The 16174-nt window shown below is 35.5% G+C and overlaps 1 protein-coding gene across 8 annotated transcripts in view; it reads left to right on the forward strand.

The window, feature by feature from the left end:
- Osbpl8 (oxysterol binding protein like 8) overlaps window positions 1-16174 on the forward strand; it is a 137097-nt gene that overhangs the window by 54651 nt on the left and 66272 nt on the right. For 2 of the 8 annotated variants that reach the window (XM_042699102.1, XM_042699104.1), the window contains 2 exons: window positions 3125-3158; window positions 9896-10033. In XM_042699102.1, coding sequence (XP_042555036.1) covers window positions 3125-3158; window positions 9896-10033 — 172 coding nt within the window. The remainder of the gene's footprint in view (window positions 1-3124; window positions 3159-9895; window positions 10034-16174) is intronic. The other 6 variants (XM_042699103.1, XM_042699105.1, XM_042699109.1 and 3 more) reach the window with 3 other exon arrangements.

The following is a 16174-nucleotide window of genomic DNA, read 5'->3' on the forward strand; positions in this document are numbered from 1 at the left end:
TATAGATACAATACGGTACTGTCCAAAGTAAACTAAGATCCTAAAAGCATTAAGATTAAGTAAAGTTTGTGGTGTGCAGGTTAGCCATGTGCAGAAGACTAAAGTCTTCACTAAAATGATATGTTACTTGGCAAAAATGTTATATAATCTTCACTTACTTATATCTTGCTTCTCATTAGCATTATTTAAAATCAACTTGGGAAGGGTGCTTTTACTGGCATCCAGTTTAATGCCTTTGTATCTGTATTCTGGGAAAGGTTGACTTTTCATTGTATTTTGACTTGATTTTGGCGTTTTGGCTTGATTCGTAGTTCTCTTGCCCATTGTAATATGTTTCTCTGGTGTCCTTTTATCCTGTGCTGATTTTTAGTCTTCAGTGATTAAGGCATTCTGATCATACATGATCATACAGGTTAACTCACATATATTGTAACATGAGGTTTTTTTTTCTCTCTGGCAGCCTGAATTTCTCCCTGTGCTGCCTTATATACCCAACTGTGTACTTGTCATTTCACTTTGATACCTAACAGACATTTCAAACTTGTCCCAAACTGAACTCTGTAATATTTTGTTCCAAAACCCAGCTGCTCTTAGTGTCTTTTCCATCTCAGTTAATGTCATTTCCATCCTCCCAGGTTCCCAGTTCCCAGAGCTTAACACATCTTGATTCCTTCTTTCACTTATCTCCCACTGGGTAGATTTGGAAATTCTGCTATTCTGCCTTCAATATACATTCAGAAATCAACTACTTCTTGGTTTATTGCTCCCGAATACTTTACTTGTTTAAAGTCCCCTCCCCTATATTAGTGCAGGAACTTCCCAGCTGTACGAGTTGAATAGATAATGTCTATTTCCAACATTATTCAGTTCCTTAAACTGAAAGTTAGGATCATGACACAGGTGTACTTGAAAATATAATACTGAGAGTTAAATGCATTTGGAGATTTTTGGCAGCAAATATTCAGAAGTTAATAGTGATTATAGAAGTTAGTGGTGATTCAGAAGTTAAGGGTGATTTTTCTGCACTCTGCTGTTAATAAAAAATACAGAACTATATAACAAAACAAGGTTTTTAATATTTTACTCCCTATAGAAGATCAAGTCTAAAACCTTCAAATGTGCCTGGCTTGTGAAACTAAATATTTCAAACTATGTGAATGTATGACTAGAATCACTACTTTCCTTTAGAAAGTTATGGGTAAATCAAGGAAAATTGTCAGTGCAAGAAGATTTTAAAATTTAGGGGTGGGGGATACTTGAGTTTGCACTTACAGCCTCATGATTGCTGAATAGTCATTCTGTCACTTGAACCTTACTCTCAGTCCCTTTTACTTTAGGTTATTTTTCAGATATAATCCCCTCCCCCACCCCAACCCCCCCAACTGGGATAGCCTTTAATTGGTGCCTCCTACCTATGCTTCCCACATAGCTGGTATTACAAAGTGTGCCACCATGCCTGGCTTGTTGGCTGAGATAGGAGTCTCATTGATATTTTTTGTCTGGACTTGCCTTAGAACACAATTCTCCTTGCTGGATGGCTCATATCTATTAGCTTAGCTACAGAGGAGACTGGGATCTTAGTCACACATACACACACACACACACTCACTCAACTTCTGATCACTGCCTCCCATTTAGGTAGGATTACAGGTTTTTGTGGGTCGTGGGGCTTGAACTCTGGGCTTGAGTGCTGTCCCTCAGCTCAAAGTGAGTGCTCTACCACTTGAGCTACAGTGCCACTTCCGGTTTTCTGGTGCCTTATTGGAGATAAGAGTCTCAAGGTCTTTCCTTCCAGGGCTGGCCTTGAACTGCAATCCTCAGATCTCAGCCTCCTTAGTAGCTAGGATTACAGGTGTGAGCCACCAGCACCTGGCTACAAGTCCAAGATTTTCTGCATGATTACAGAAAGCTAGAACAAACAACTTTACTTTTTTTTTTGTCACAGCACATTACTGTTCCCTCTTGCTCTTTAAGTAAAAACAGTGTCGGGGGGGGGGGGGGGGGGCGGGGAAAAAGAAAAAAAAAAAAACAGTGTCATCAGTGGAGTTCCTTGTAACTTTAGTTTTGATATGTTACTATAGCTGGTGTTTGAAAGGAAGGAAAGCTGACAATGGTTCCCACTAAAGGCAGACTAAATAATTTAATCGATTAACAACATTTAGAGTAATTATGTTAAAATAGTTATTCGATTAATAGGTTAGGGGTATTTTACCTCTTTCTTGTCTTTGTAATCTCTTTATTCAAGAATTGAGTCTTTTGCCTGATGTGGTGGTACACCCCTGTAATCTCAGCATTTGAAAGACTAAGATTGGAGAATGGAAAGTTGAAAATTAGTCTGGAATACATAGCAAGCTTGATGTCAGCCTGGAGCATATAGCCAGACCCATCTAAATACATACATCCATACATACATACACACAACTGAGTCTTTTGAGTTCTTGAAATGCCAGAAGTTCCAGACAATATGCTTGAATAGTGTATTTTAAGAAAAATTTACCTAACTCATAAAATTTCCTTCTAACGAATGCTTTCTTTTTGCCATTTGAGAAGAATGTTGTTGCACTTTGATGTCTTTGTTGAAACTCTTTGCACAATGCTTGGCACATAATAAACATACGGTAAATGCTTGTTTTCTTTTCTATAGAAGAAACAGACTAAATCTATAATATTGAGTACTTTCATGGCATCAAGTACTAATATTTAATAGTGCATGAGTTTTGTATATTTTTAAACTGCCTTAAACTTTAAGAATAACTTTGGCTTTCACATTTTTAAATAGATAGATTTCCACTCCTTATCTTAATCTTGAATTATATTTGAAAATAATTTTTTAACTTGAGTAGCTTCAAAACAAAACACTTTTTATGATTCTATTTTTCTCTTCTTACCTTTCTATCCTCAAATTAAAACATGTTTGATAATGCTTAAGCCAAGGTCTTTTTGGTGTGGAAAGGGGATATCTCATGAGTTATGATAATTAGAATTCAAGTGCATGTGCTTTCTACTTATAGACTAACGCTGTTTTCCTTGTCCTTTTGTTTCACTGCTGCTTCCGTCCTGATGCACTTTCTTCTTCCTCGTTTGGATTGTATTTGTTTGCTCCTCAATTATTCTGCACTAAAAGCTTGGTGATAGCAAAGATATCCTTGGGCAATCAAGTAAGTAGCTAAAGTTTAAATTTCATTTTCGGGGACATGGTAGTATTTCAATGTGCACATAGAAAAATCAAGTACTATTTCAGTTTTGATCTGCCTCGCTTTCTAGGCATTGAAATACAAGGTAGAGTAAGAATGTCAATCAATGCTCAAAACCCATCAATCTCATTGTCATCTGAGATTCATAGTGTTTTCTTTTACATTATGATTAATCTAAAGAACGCATTGTTTATTTAGCTAGTTGTATAATTTATAATTAGCCCTCTTCGTAGTATTTCCTAAAATCATATAAAGCATGAAACACTACTCAAGATGATACAAGGAACTTACTGCCATATGAAAGTTTTGCTTTTCTTCATCAGAATTTTTCTGTATAATTTGATATTAATTTTTTTTGTCATTCATGGGGCTTGAACTCTTGGACTGGGTGCTGTCCCTGAACTCTTCAGCTCAAGGCAAGCACTCTACCACTTGAGCCACAGCGCCACTTCCAATTTTCTGGTGGGTAATTGGAGATAAGAGTTTCATGGACTTTCCTGCAGGGCTGGCTTTGAACCAAGATACTCAGCTCTCAATTTCCTGAGTAGCTAGGATTATAGGCCACTGGCGCCTGGCTGATTTTGAAATTTTTGTATATTGAGGATGTTAAAAGTGAAACATGTTTTTTCTTAGGATTTTACTTTAACATTAGATCCAATTTACCTCAAAAATTTTACTAATTTTTTTTTTTTGAGGGGAAGATAGGAACATTGTATCACCCTTTTAATATATCCAATGAATAAAACCTGCCCCCTAAGGGGTTTTGGTATCTGTAGAGGAACAAGCATATTAAAAATTATGGAATTACTAGAAGGAAAAAGAGCATCATAGATCATCTAATAAAACATTAATATCATAGATGAAGAGCCTGAGGCTAAATGGTTGAATATCTAAGAAGCTGCAATTGGTTGTTGGCCCAATGTACCTTTTTTCTATTCTTTTTTCTTTTTTGTCGGTCATGAGGCTTGAACTCAGGGCCTGAGCACTGTCCCTGGGCTTTTTTTGCTCTAAACTAAGCTCTTTACCACTTTGAGCCACAGCTCCACTTCTGTTTTTCTGGTGGTTAATTGGAGCTAAGAGTCTCACAGACTTTAGTGACCTGGCTGGCTTTGAACCTCAGTCCTCAGATCTTAGCTAGGATTATAGGTGTGAACCACCAACACCCAGCTCTTTCTATTCTTAACTAAAAAAATGAAACAACTACTTTGCTGAATTCAAGCATAACAAAATAAAAAATGATGCATCAAAAAATAAAGAATTTAATTCTGTTTAATTGCAGTATAAGAAATAATACTAATTTAGGAAATTTTACTATTCATCTCTCAGTAGTTATCAACTGTTACAAGCCATTTTAATGCTTGTTCATTCTTCAACATTCAAGGACGAGGAACTGGGTAAAATAATAACAAAGGCTTTTGTCTATGCTAAAAAATCTTGTCACCTAAATTGGTTGTTATTTCCCCTTCATACCAGTTAAAACACATAGGTATTTTTTCTCTAAAAGGAGATAATATTCAAATTAAAAAAAATTTAAATTTGCAACAATTCACAGTATTTAAAATATACAGTTTGTTGTACAACCAGAAGTATCGGTACAGTAGAAAATTTTAAAGTAGAAGAAAAGAATACATTCTCTTAGATTTTATGTGCTTATGACTCTGACTTATAACTTAAAAGTTTATTATATCTTAGATCCTACAAAGGGCAGACACAAGAATTTGAAACTTTTTAAATTATGCAGTTTTTATGTTTGTAAATTGAATTCATAAAGGAAAGAAGGTTATAGATTTGTATTCTCCAGTACTATTATTAATCATTTTGGGTCATTTCTACTAAGATGAGTAAAGTACCATGACTAGCCAAGTAGGTTACATGCACTACAAGTACAACCAGCAGAGGGCACTGTAACATTATCTTTAGTAGGCAAACCAACTCAAACTAAGCTGATTAATTTGCCAAATTATATATTCAGTCATTTAGCAAGTATTGATCAGCTGTGTGCCAGTGTATATAGACAGAACAAAGTCACTGCCATTATCAAGTTTCAGGTGTTCCACTATTATGAAGATAACAGGATGCATTGCAGTGTTGTTTTTGTTATTTGTTTTGTTTTTGGGTTTTTTGGTGTGTGTTCGTCAAGGCCTCAGCACTGTCCCTGAATTTTTTTTTCCTCCTTCAAGTCTAGCGTTCTAGCACTTGAGCCACAGCACTTTGGCTTTTTGGTGGTTAATTGGAGATAAGAGTCTCAGGACTTTTAGTATCTGGAGAGGAATACAAGCATATTAAAAATATATATTTTAATATATATATTATATAATATATATATTATATATATGACAGCCCTGGCTGTCTTCCAGCCACAATTCTCAGATCTCAGCCTTTTGAGTGGTTAGGATTACAGGTGCAAGCACCAGTGCCTTGCCATGGTAGGGAGTTTTATATTATACAGAACTTCTTCTTTTGTCTCTATAGTTATTAGTGATTGTGAATGGAGTGATAGAAAACAAATAGAAATGTAACATTTCTGTTTTTCTGTAAAGAGGTATACTCTATGCATTGCTATTTCTATGTACTCTTCTCATTTCAAGGTTATCAATATCATACACTTACTACATTGGTTTCACATAGCTTAAAGAGCCAGATGTGGTGGTGGAGCCCTATAATGTTAGTAATCAGGGAGCCAGAAGCAGGAAGATCATGAGTTTGTGAGTTCAAGGTCAACTTTGGCTATATAGTGACACACACACACACACACACACATACACACACACACACACACACACACATATACACACACACACACACACTGGACTAAAAAGAGTTAAATAGAAATAAATTTTCTTTCAGAACTATTTCTTTGTTTATATAGTGAAGTCAGAATTCTAAGGCATACTTTAACTCTACCAGTGGTTTTTTTTTCTTACAACATTTTAAATTAGCTTTAATTATTCTGTAGGATAGTGTTGTACAATAATATATATGACATTCATAAATAATAGAATATAATCAAATACTGGACATATATTAGACCTATAACTCAAGCTAAGAACTAGAATCTTAAAAATAACTCTTGTCAGCTGGGCGCTGGTGGCTCACTTCTGTAATCCTAGCTACTCAGGAGGCTGAGATCTATATATCACAGTTCAAAGCCAGCCCAGGCAGGAAAATCTGTGCGATTCTTATCTCCAATTAACTACCAGAAAACTGGAAGTGGTGCTATGGGTCAAGTGGTAGAGTGCTTGCCTTGAGCTGAAGAGCTCAGGGACAGTGTCCAGGCCCAGAATTCAAGCCCCACAACTGACCAAAAACAAAAACAAACAAAAAAGCCCCCCAAACTCTCTATGCTTCTTTTGTCTTTTTTCTCCATGCCTGGCCCCATAGGGTTTTTTTCTTTTTAATGAATAGGTTTTCTTTTTTCATTATTGTTATTTTAAAATTACACCTGTAGCCCTAAGTTTTTCTTGGTTATTGAACTGATGGTTTAGTACCATACATATGTATTTTACTGTTTTGTGCTTTTTCAGTTTTATTATGGGATCATTAAACCAATCAATAATTTTCATGTAATGAATTTGTTTGGATATTTGGCTAGTGCTTTGTTATTTTAAAAGGAATTATTGCCTATCCTAATTTGCTTTTATATTATAAAATCTTTCAGGTTTTCTCAATGAATTTGTTTCTTTTATTTTCATAGAAGTATTCTTTGCCTGTGGTATGATGCAGAGATCTGTCTGTTTTTCCAGAGTGATATACTAGGTGTCCCAATACTATTAATTTAGTGGTCTTTTTTTTTCTCTTACCTTTATCACATGTCTCTACATTTGCCAATTTGTTTCTGAGAGCTCTCTAGTATGTTCTTTAGGCCAGTTTATTTTATTTTTGCATTTTAAATTTCAGGATGATGGTTATTTTGTTTTTGTGCCATTTCTGGGGCTTGAACTTAGGGCCTGGGTACTGTTGCTAGTTTTTTTTTTTTTGTTTGTGTGTTTGTTATGTTTTTTTCTTCTCAAGGTTAGTACTCTACTGCTTGAGCCACAGCTCCTCTTCTTGCTTTTTGGTGGTTAAGATAAGAATCGCATGGACTTTCCTGACCAGGCTAGTTTTGAGCCATGACCTCATATTTTAGCCTTCTGAGTACCTAGGATTATAGCCATGAGCCACCAATACCTGCCTCCCAATCTCAGTAATTTTTTTAGCAATCAGATGAATCTTAGATTTAGTAACTGAATGAGCCTCTATACTCTCTGATAATAAAAGTTTCTAAAGATACAAAGCAAATTAATTGTTTCTTTCAATAAGATTTCATTCAATATTTTTAGTATGCCAGGATGCAGTACCTTCAATATGCCAGGAAACATACCAAGAACTGAAAATTTAAGGGAAAATAAGGTAGACCAAACTTACTCTTAAGAAGTTTAAAGTCTAGTGGAGAAAACCAGACTATAGTCAATAAGATTTCAGCAATATCATACCTACAATGTAAACCATTTAGTATTAGGTGTTAAGAGTATAGCTGTGAAATGGTAGGCAAGTAACCATAAAATTGATAAATTGTGCCATAGTAAAATAAGACCTTATTTAGTAAAGAGCATTATGAAGAAACCAGAGAGCTTTTCTAAAGAGATGAAATTTGAGCACTGACAGCAAATGAGAGGAGCTAGAAGAAGAAATAGAAAGGCCCTGAGACCAAGAAGACTGTTATGGCAAGAGCCAAGTTACTTGTGACAGAAGAGAGGTGGAGAATGAGGTTGGAAAGTTAGGTGCTAGACATTTAGATCATGGATTTGATTATAATAATGGGAACCATTGAGGGTACTTCTACATGATGGCAATCTGATTTGCCATCTAAAAGGATTGAGCTTTTGTTTAGAAAATGAACTCTGCATATCCAGGAAGCAAGGTAACATCTGGTACCGTTGGTCTGTAGAAGTGTTGCCTTGATTCAGAGTAGTAGTTGTGGAAATGGAACAGTAGTGGGATTCCAGAACAATTTTGAAGTACAGTCTAAAATCATAGATAATAGGATGTAAGATATGAGAAAGGAAAATCAAAGGCCCTATCTTAGGTTTTTGGCTTGAGAAAATGGAGAAAAAAGAGTACTGATGCCATTAACTATAGAGGAGGAGAGGCAGATCTAGAGTTTAAGCAGAAGCTAGAAATAGGTTCAGGAAAACTTGAGATGTCTGTTAACTAAAAGACATAATTGTAAGGCTTAAACTTGACTAAGTTTTAGTTTAGGAGATATATAAATTTAGGACTTTCAGGCTATAGTTTTTTTAATTTTTTTGACTTGGTGGTATAAATTACTTTTTTATACCTTTACTTAAATTAAGTGAAAGGTTTGTATTTTTATTTTGAAATATAAGGAGCTAAAATATTGAAAATGAACACAATGAGACATATTAAAGCAAACTGAATAAAAATTGTGACAAAAATGTGAATGTGAAAATTTAAAACTAGAGAAAGTCGAGATTACTCTTTTTTTGCAGGGGTAGGGAAAGGGAGGTGCCAGTCCTGGGGTTTGAACTCAGGGCCTAGATGTTGTTCCTGAACTTTATTGCTCAAAGCTAGTTTTCTACCACTTGAGCCATAGCTCCAGTTAACTTTTTTGGTGCTTAATTGGAGATAAACATTTCATGGACTTTCTTGCTTGGGGTGACTTCCAGCTGTGATCCTCAGATTTCAGTTTCCTAAGTGCCTATTGGGCCACCACCTGGCCGCCTCATTCTTTTTTTTTTTTTTTGTCAGTTGTGGGTCTTGAACTCTGGGCCCAGGTGCTGTCCCTGAGCTCTTCAGCTCAAGGCAAGCACTCTACCACTTGAGCCATAGTGCCACTTCCAGTTTTCTGGTAGTTAATTGGAGATAAGAGTCTCATGGACTTTCCTGCCCTGGCTGGCTTTGAACTATGATCCTCAGATCTCAGCCTCCTGAGTAGCTAGGATTACAGGCGTGAGCACTGGCGCCCAGCCTCTCATTCTTTTTTGAGCTGAAACTAAACTGCCTGAAAAGACAGAGTAAAAGAGTCAGATTCTTAGACTCTTGGAGTGTTTTTATTTTCTCATCTTTTCTTTTCGCTTCCTCTTTTTAAAAAAATCTGTTTTCATTGTTTCCCTGTATTAGCAATGGGTGAGAAGCATCTTCAAAGTACCATTTAAATTGATTATTGTGATAGAAAAATTTAACAAAAACACTTTGGAATCAAATAAGTTAGAATCTTACCTTTTTTATTTACTGACTACTTAGTTTTAAGACAAGAATAGAAATTTTGGGAAATAGAAAATGTTATTTTATACTGCTAATAATTTGCATGTTACTGGTAAAACTGAATATTGTTTCATATGCTTTTTGACCATTTGTATTTCTCTTTTGAAATGCCTTTGTCTTTTGCCCGTTGTTCATTCTACTGGCACATAGAAAGAGTAAAGGCACACAGGAAATATCAGGGTGCTGCTCATTATCAGTTGGGTGTGTATTTTCATTTTATAATGTGTGTTTCTTGCATATTTCACTCACTCAGACTGTCAGTTTCTCTTGGATTTGTAGAAAGCCAACATAAAACAAAATATGATTATGTGAATTTATAGAAGTGTTGAGTAAGAAATATGTATATATTTGAACATTTGACTCATAATTTGATTCCATATTGTTGTCAAATAAATCTTCAACCTTAGTACTAATTATTTTACTTCTCTTTCTTTGAGCTATTGTAGCAAACAGTGACGAATCTCAAGTTTTGACACCAGGAAAGATGAATCAACGCCAAGGAAAAGAATCATACTCAACACCAACTAAGGATTTACACCAGCCATCTCTTAGTCCTGCAAGTCCTCACAGCCAGGGTAAGAAGTTGTGGTCTTGGGCTTTTTGTTTCTTTATTCAAAATGTTAAAAGTTCTCTCTACTAAGTGTAATTGAAGTAACTGAATAAAATTTGGCGTGTATAGCTTTTATATATAATTATAAATGTTCTTCTATGATACTATACCACAACTTGGTTTTTGCTTTTGTTTTGTTTTATTTTTTTGAGACATGATTTTGCTCTATAGTGCAAGATAGCCTGTTACTTGTAATCTACTGCTTTGGCCTCCCTACTTTTGCAATCATAGCTGGTCTTACTTAAAAAAAATATTGGTTACAATATAGAATCTGAAACTACGTCATTGTACTTTTCTGTGTTCTACTAAATTAAAATCCGTTTAGCTGTCTTTAATTTTTTTATTCAACAATATTTTACCATTTGAATTTAGGGCTTCATGCTTCCTAGGCTGGTACTCGACCACTGAGTCGTGCCTTCAGCTCTGTTTATTTTATTTTTTAGAATAATCACATTTCTCTACATAGCTAAGCTACAATTTCCCAATTTAAGCTCCCTGTAGTTGCCGGTCTTACAGGTATGTGCCTTCAGTTTGAGGACAGATACCTTGTGTCAGAGCTGGCCTGAAACTGTGATCCTCCTCTCCTGTTCCTTAACCTCTCAAATAGCTAGGATTCAGGTATGAACCACTGTGTCCAGCTTCTGTCTTGAATTTTGAATGCCTCTCTACTCATGCATGATTTTGAAACATATCATGTAGAAAATATTCATTTACCAAATTATGCAGAGCTTTCAAATGTTGACTCACAGTGTGTCAAAACTATGTGTGCAAAAGGTTTGTGATTAACATTTGTAAGTGAAACACATACTTTTCCTGTGAATGCATGAACACAAAGAATCCAGTGATTACTAATAGAGTTTGATGGCCCTTGCCTTGATTTGTGCTTAGGTGCTAGCAGTTTTATCCATTATTACTTTTGCACCATCAGTGAAAACGTTAGCACAACGAAAAATACTATGAAACTGGATTGTACCTTCAGACTGTAAAAATGATCTTACAGTCCCCCACAGGTTAATGGATCACACTTGTAAATTCATAGTTGCTTAGTTTTATATAGTAGATTCTGACAGCTCGTTTAATTAAATGTTCCAAATTATCTTGTACTACTGAGAGCTCCAGTGGAAAAACTTTTGCTTTTACAACTGAGAACTTGAATTTACTTTTTAAAGTTAATATATTTAGGTAATCCCTGGTCTGTGTTTTTACTTTTTGTAGTGTCAGTTGCTTAGTCAATTGTGTTTTGAAATAATTAAATGGAATTTTCCAGAAATAAATAATTTGTATTCCATTTTAAGTAGCATTATAAATTTTCAATAATGTCTTTCTCTGTCCCACCAAGAACATGAATCATCCCTTTGGCCAGTGATACTCAACCTTGGGATACAATAAGTACCTACTATCTTCTGGTGACTGAGAAAGAGGGAGAAATAAAGAAGGGAAAGAAAAGGGAAGGAGGAAGGAGAAAGGGAAGGAAAGAGAGGAGGAGGGAGGGAGACAGATAAGCCATACTCATGTACCTTTTTAAACAGTACATTGTTATCATTGCTATGTGTTATTGTTGGTAATCTCTTTCTACTTTATAAATTAAATTTTATTAGTGATGTATGTATAGTAAGAAAAACATAGTATAATGCATCTATAGTTCAGTACTATATGTGTGGGCTCAGTGATCCACAGAGAAAGTTATCCCCTGTGGATAAGAGAATGGGAGCTATCATACTTAATTATTTTTTTAGTTAAATTTAGACCTTGGCATATTTTACTGGCTGTGTGATTAGTATGGTTTATATGTGTTATCACTTGATGAATTATCCTTTGAGATTAAGTTTTTGTAACATTTTGTAAAGTAAATATAGGTTGACCATATCTTATCCAAAAATCTGAATTCCAGACTACTACAAAATTGTAGGTTGACAAAATTTGAAGCTGACATGACACAGAAGTAGAAAAATTCCATACCTGACTTTGTGCGTCAGTCATAGTCAAAACATAAGCACAATAAATTTAACTAAAGCTATGTGTACAAGGTATATACAAAACTTAAATGGGGGGGCTGGGAAGGTGGCTCAGTGGTAGAGCGCTTGCCTTGCATGCCTGAGGCCCTGGGTTCGATTCTTCAGCACCACATAAGCAAAAAGAAAAACGCCAGAAGTGGCGCTGTGGCTCAAGTGGGTAGAGTGCTAGCCTTGAGCTGAAGAGCTGAGGGACAGCGCCCAGGCCCAGAGTTCAGGACCCACGACCAGAACCCCCCCTCCAAAAAAAAACTTAAAGTGATTTGTGCTTAGACTTAGTTGCCATCTCCAAGTTATTTCATATGTATATAAATTCCAAAATCTATAGTCCTGAAATTAAATATTTCTGGTTCAAGTATTTCAGATAAATGTACTAAGTTATTTTGATTTAATTTTTTTCTCCATTGGTTTATACGAGAACATTTTAAAATATATGGTATTATGGAAACTTTTAAAATTTGAAGCAACTACTGTGTTGTATATTGATTTGTAGCTAAATATTTATAGGTAAGCCATGAAGAAATTAATATTTGTACACAATGATTGACATTGATGTACTTGTTATTAATTAAATTTATTGTAAAGCAAAATATCTCCCTCTAGCTTACCTACTGTAGTTAAACATTACAGTTGCAATCATCAGAGTTTTGTTTGAAATATGATAGACCTGTTAATTCTAGATTACAAAGATCAACTACTAGAGGTAATAAACATATCTAGAAAGTCTCCTTGGTACCAAACCTACCATATTTCAAGTACTCATAACTAATATTTCACCTAGTCATTAGTAGAAAGATTAGTGCTCCAAAAGTTTACTTTAAAATATTTTTTGCAAGGAAGATCTGTCTTTAGTTTTTTGAGGAAGCTCCATTCTGATTTCCAGTATTTGCACCAACAATACAAATGTACTTTACCCTCAAATCCTCACCACTAAACATTGATTGATAATGACTAACATGTTAAACCCTTCATGTGTCTAAGAGTTATATATGTGTTAGTTTATAGAATTGTTATAAGAACTTATGGATATAAATCATTCTCCCCATTTTACAAATGAGGAAACTGAGTGGTTAGTATGGGTTTACAGAGTTAGTATGGAATTAATTGGGCTGGAATGGGAACCTAGATATAACTGGAAATTGATTATTTTTACTTTCAGGCAATTTACTTTTGTTTACAGTTTTATTATATTTTTTTCTAGACACAAAATTTCCAAACTTTAATTCTGTCTCCTGTGTGACTTAGTAAATCCCTATTACATGTACAATGACTTGTTTAGAATTTTTTACATTTTTTCTAGATAGTACGTAAGAGTGCAATTGCTAGGTAATATAGTAAGTATGTAAGAAACCGTTTTCCAGCTGGGATTGTGGCTTAGTAGTAGAGTACTTGTCTAACATGTATGAAGCCCTGGGTACAATTCCTCAGTATCACATAAACAGAAAATGCCAGAAGTGGCACTGTGGCTCAAAGTGGTAGAGTGCTGGCCTTGAGCAAAAGAAGCTCAACGACAATGCCCAGGCCCTGAGTTCAGGACTGACAAAAACAAAAAAAGCTTTTGGCCAGGCACTGGTGGCTCACACCTGTAATCCTAGCTACTCAGGAGGCTGAGATCTGAGGATTGCAGTTAAGTCCATGATGGCAGGAAAGTCCATGAGACTCTTATCTCCAGTTAACCACCAGAAAACCAGACATGGTGCTGTGACTCAAGTGGTAGAGTGCCCACCTTGAGCTGAAAAGCTCAGGGACAGTGCCCAGGTCCATAGTTCAAGTACCACGACTGACAAAAAACCAAAAGACAAAAAAAAAAAACCAACGTTTTCAAAGTGGTTGTGCCACTTGTACATTCCATTTAGCAGCATGTGAACAGTCTAGTTGCTATATATCCTTGATAGTTTTTAGTAACTCTAGTGGACATGTAGTAGTGTCACAGTGCATTTTGAGCATCTTTTTCATATGATTACTGTGTATCCTTTGTGAAATGTCAGTTCATATTTTTGACCAATTGAAAATTGTTTTTTTGTATTATTTTGTAGCTTTACACTCAGTAAAATATTTTGGTAAAATTTTTTGATAGCCGTGCATCTCATACTTTCTTCTAATTTCATGCCTTACTGAAGTTTTATAGTGTCAAGACTGATTTGTCTCTTCATTTTCATTCTTACTATCACTGTCCTAGTGACATCTTTGTTGTTTTATATTTATACTGTATAGCTCTACAGCCTTCTATCCACTATTAGGAAAGATCGTGCCCCCTCTAGTATAATAGGTTCTATTTTTTGTGGATTTTGTTGTTTGTTTGGTGTTGGCCTTGGGGCTTGAACTCAGGACTTAGTCACTGTCCTTGGGTTTTTTTTCTCTCAAGTCTAGTGCTCTACCACTTGAGCCACTTTGAACTCTTTTGGTAGTTCATTAGAGATAAGAGTCTCAGGAACTTTCTTGCCCTGGCTTGTATTTCAACTGTGATCCTCAGATCTCAGCCTCCTAAGTAGCTTGGATTACACCTGCTCATGGCTAGGTTCATTTTTCTTAACAAAACAACCAGGCAAAACATACTGTTAGTGGGTAGGTGCTTGCAGGCAGCTTGTTCCTGTAGTCCTCGTTACTCAGGATGCTGAGATCTGAGAATCCCAATTCAGAGCTAAACTGGGCAGAAAATTCTGTAGGTCTCTTATCTCCACTTAATCACAAAACAGCTAGAAGTAGAGCTGTGGCTCAAGTGGTAGAGCACTAGTCTCAAGTAAAAATAGAACCCAGGCCTTGGAATAGCACCAAGTCCCTGAGTTCATCCCCACGACTAGCACAAGAAAAAGGAAGGAAGGAAGGAAGGAAGGAAGGAAGGAAGGAAGGAAGGAAGGAAGGAAGGAAGGAAGGAAGGAAGGAAGGAAGGAAGGAAGGAAGGAAGGAAGGAAGGAAGGAAGGAAGGAAGGAAGGAAGGAAGGAAGGAAGGAAGGAAGGAAGGAAATTACTGTTGCATATTAAGTGAAGTTATAATGGGGTAAAGTTTCTTATAGATATATGTGGCTGAAGATGGCATGGATCCTATGTAGTAGATCTCTAAGTGAAGTAACACAAAGAGCAAAACTAGTTAATTATCTGTATTTACTTCCATTCTGGAAAAAGCACTGGCTTAGTGTTGCCTAGAGCAGTGGCACCTGAGTCTGGCTTGTCTGAGAAACCACCTGGGTACTTTACTTAGATACAAATTCTATGCCATCCTTTCAAAACCTCTAGGGAAAGACTTGGTAACAAGTGTTGATAAAGCTCTCTAGATGTATCTTATGTAGTAACATTTGGACTTGGAAACTAGGCATTGAGAGCATACAAATGACAGCTTCTATCATCTGGTGGTCAAGGCTCTCTTAGTATGTCTGATTTACTCTATTGACACAATTTCATTTTGCATTTCTTCTTGTATAGTCCAGCTTAATGGCCTTCTTCACTGTGGTTTTAATTTTTCTGTTTCTCAACTGTGGCATGCCTTTCTCTTCCTGAACCTGCTCATTCCTGATGTTGCAGTTTAAACTTTTTCTCCTTTATAAGACTTTTTCACATGGATAATGTTTTCCTAATTTCCAAAATTCCCATGTCCATGTATGGTTATTACAGTGGGATTTATTTGCAGACTCAACCAACACAGTGTTAGTTGCATTAAATTACATGTTTAGTAAGTGAAGGATTATTTACCATTAATTAGTAATTTTGTCCATTCTCATTGCTCTTCTATTTATGCATATTAACTTATATCAGCTTACTAGATCATTATTGCTGAAAAACAGTTCTTAAGTCTTTAACAATCTAGTTTCTACCATTTTAAGGTTTTTCTTTTTTTAATAAAAGAGCTGAGGACATTTGACTCTCCTTATTAAACCCATACACATCAAGATAAACTGTGTTAAATGTTCGTATTATGGTTATAAATGAGATTATTCCAAATATTGTATATTATCTTGATTGTTTCCTTATTCAGAAGCTAAGTTTTATTACATAATAGTTTATATGTGCTATTAGAATCTTAAGTAGGATGAGATTTGTTTTATGCTGACTTGTTTGAGTTTTATATATTTGAATTTTTTAATGAAGCAAGAAAGACA

This window comes from Dipodomys spectabilis, unplaced genomic scaffold (genome assembly GCF_019054845.1).
Source record: "Dipodomys spectabilis isolate Male_0828 unplaced genomic scaffold, ASM1905484v1 ptg000234l, whole genome shotgun sequence".
NCBI lineage: Eukaryota > Metazoa > Chordata > Mammalia > Rodentia > Heteromyidae > Dipodomys > Dipodomys spectabilis.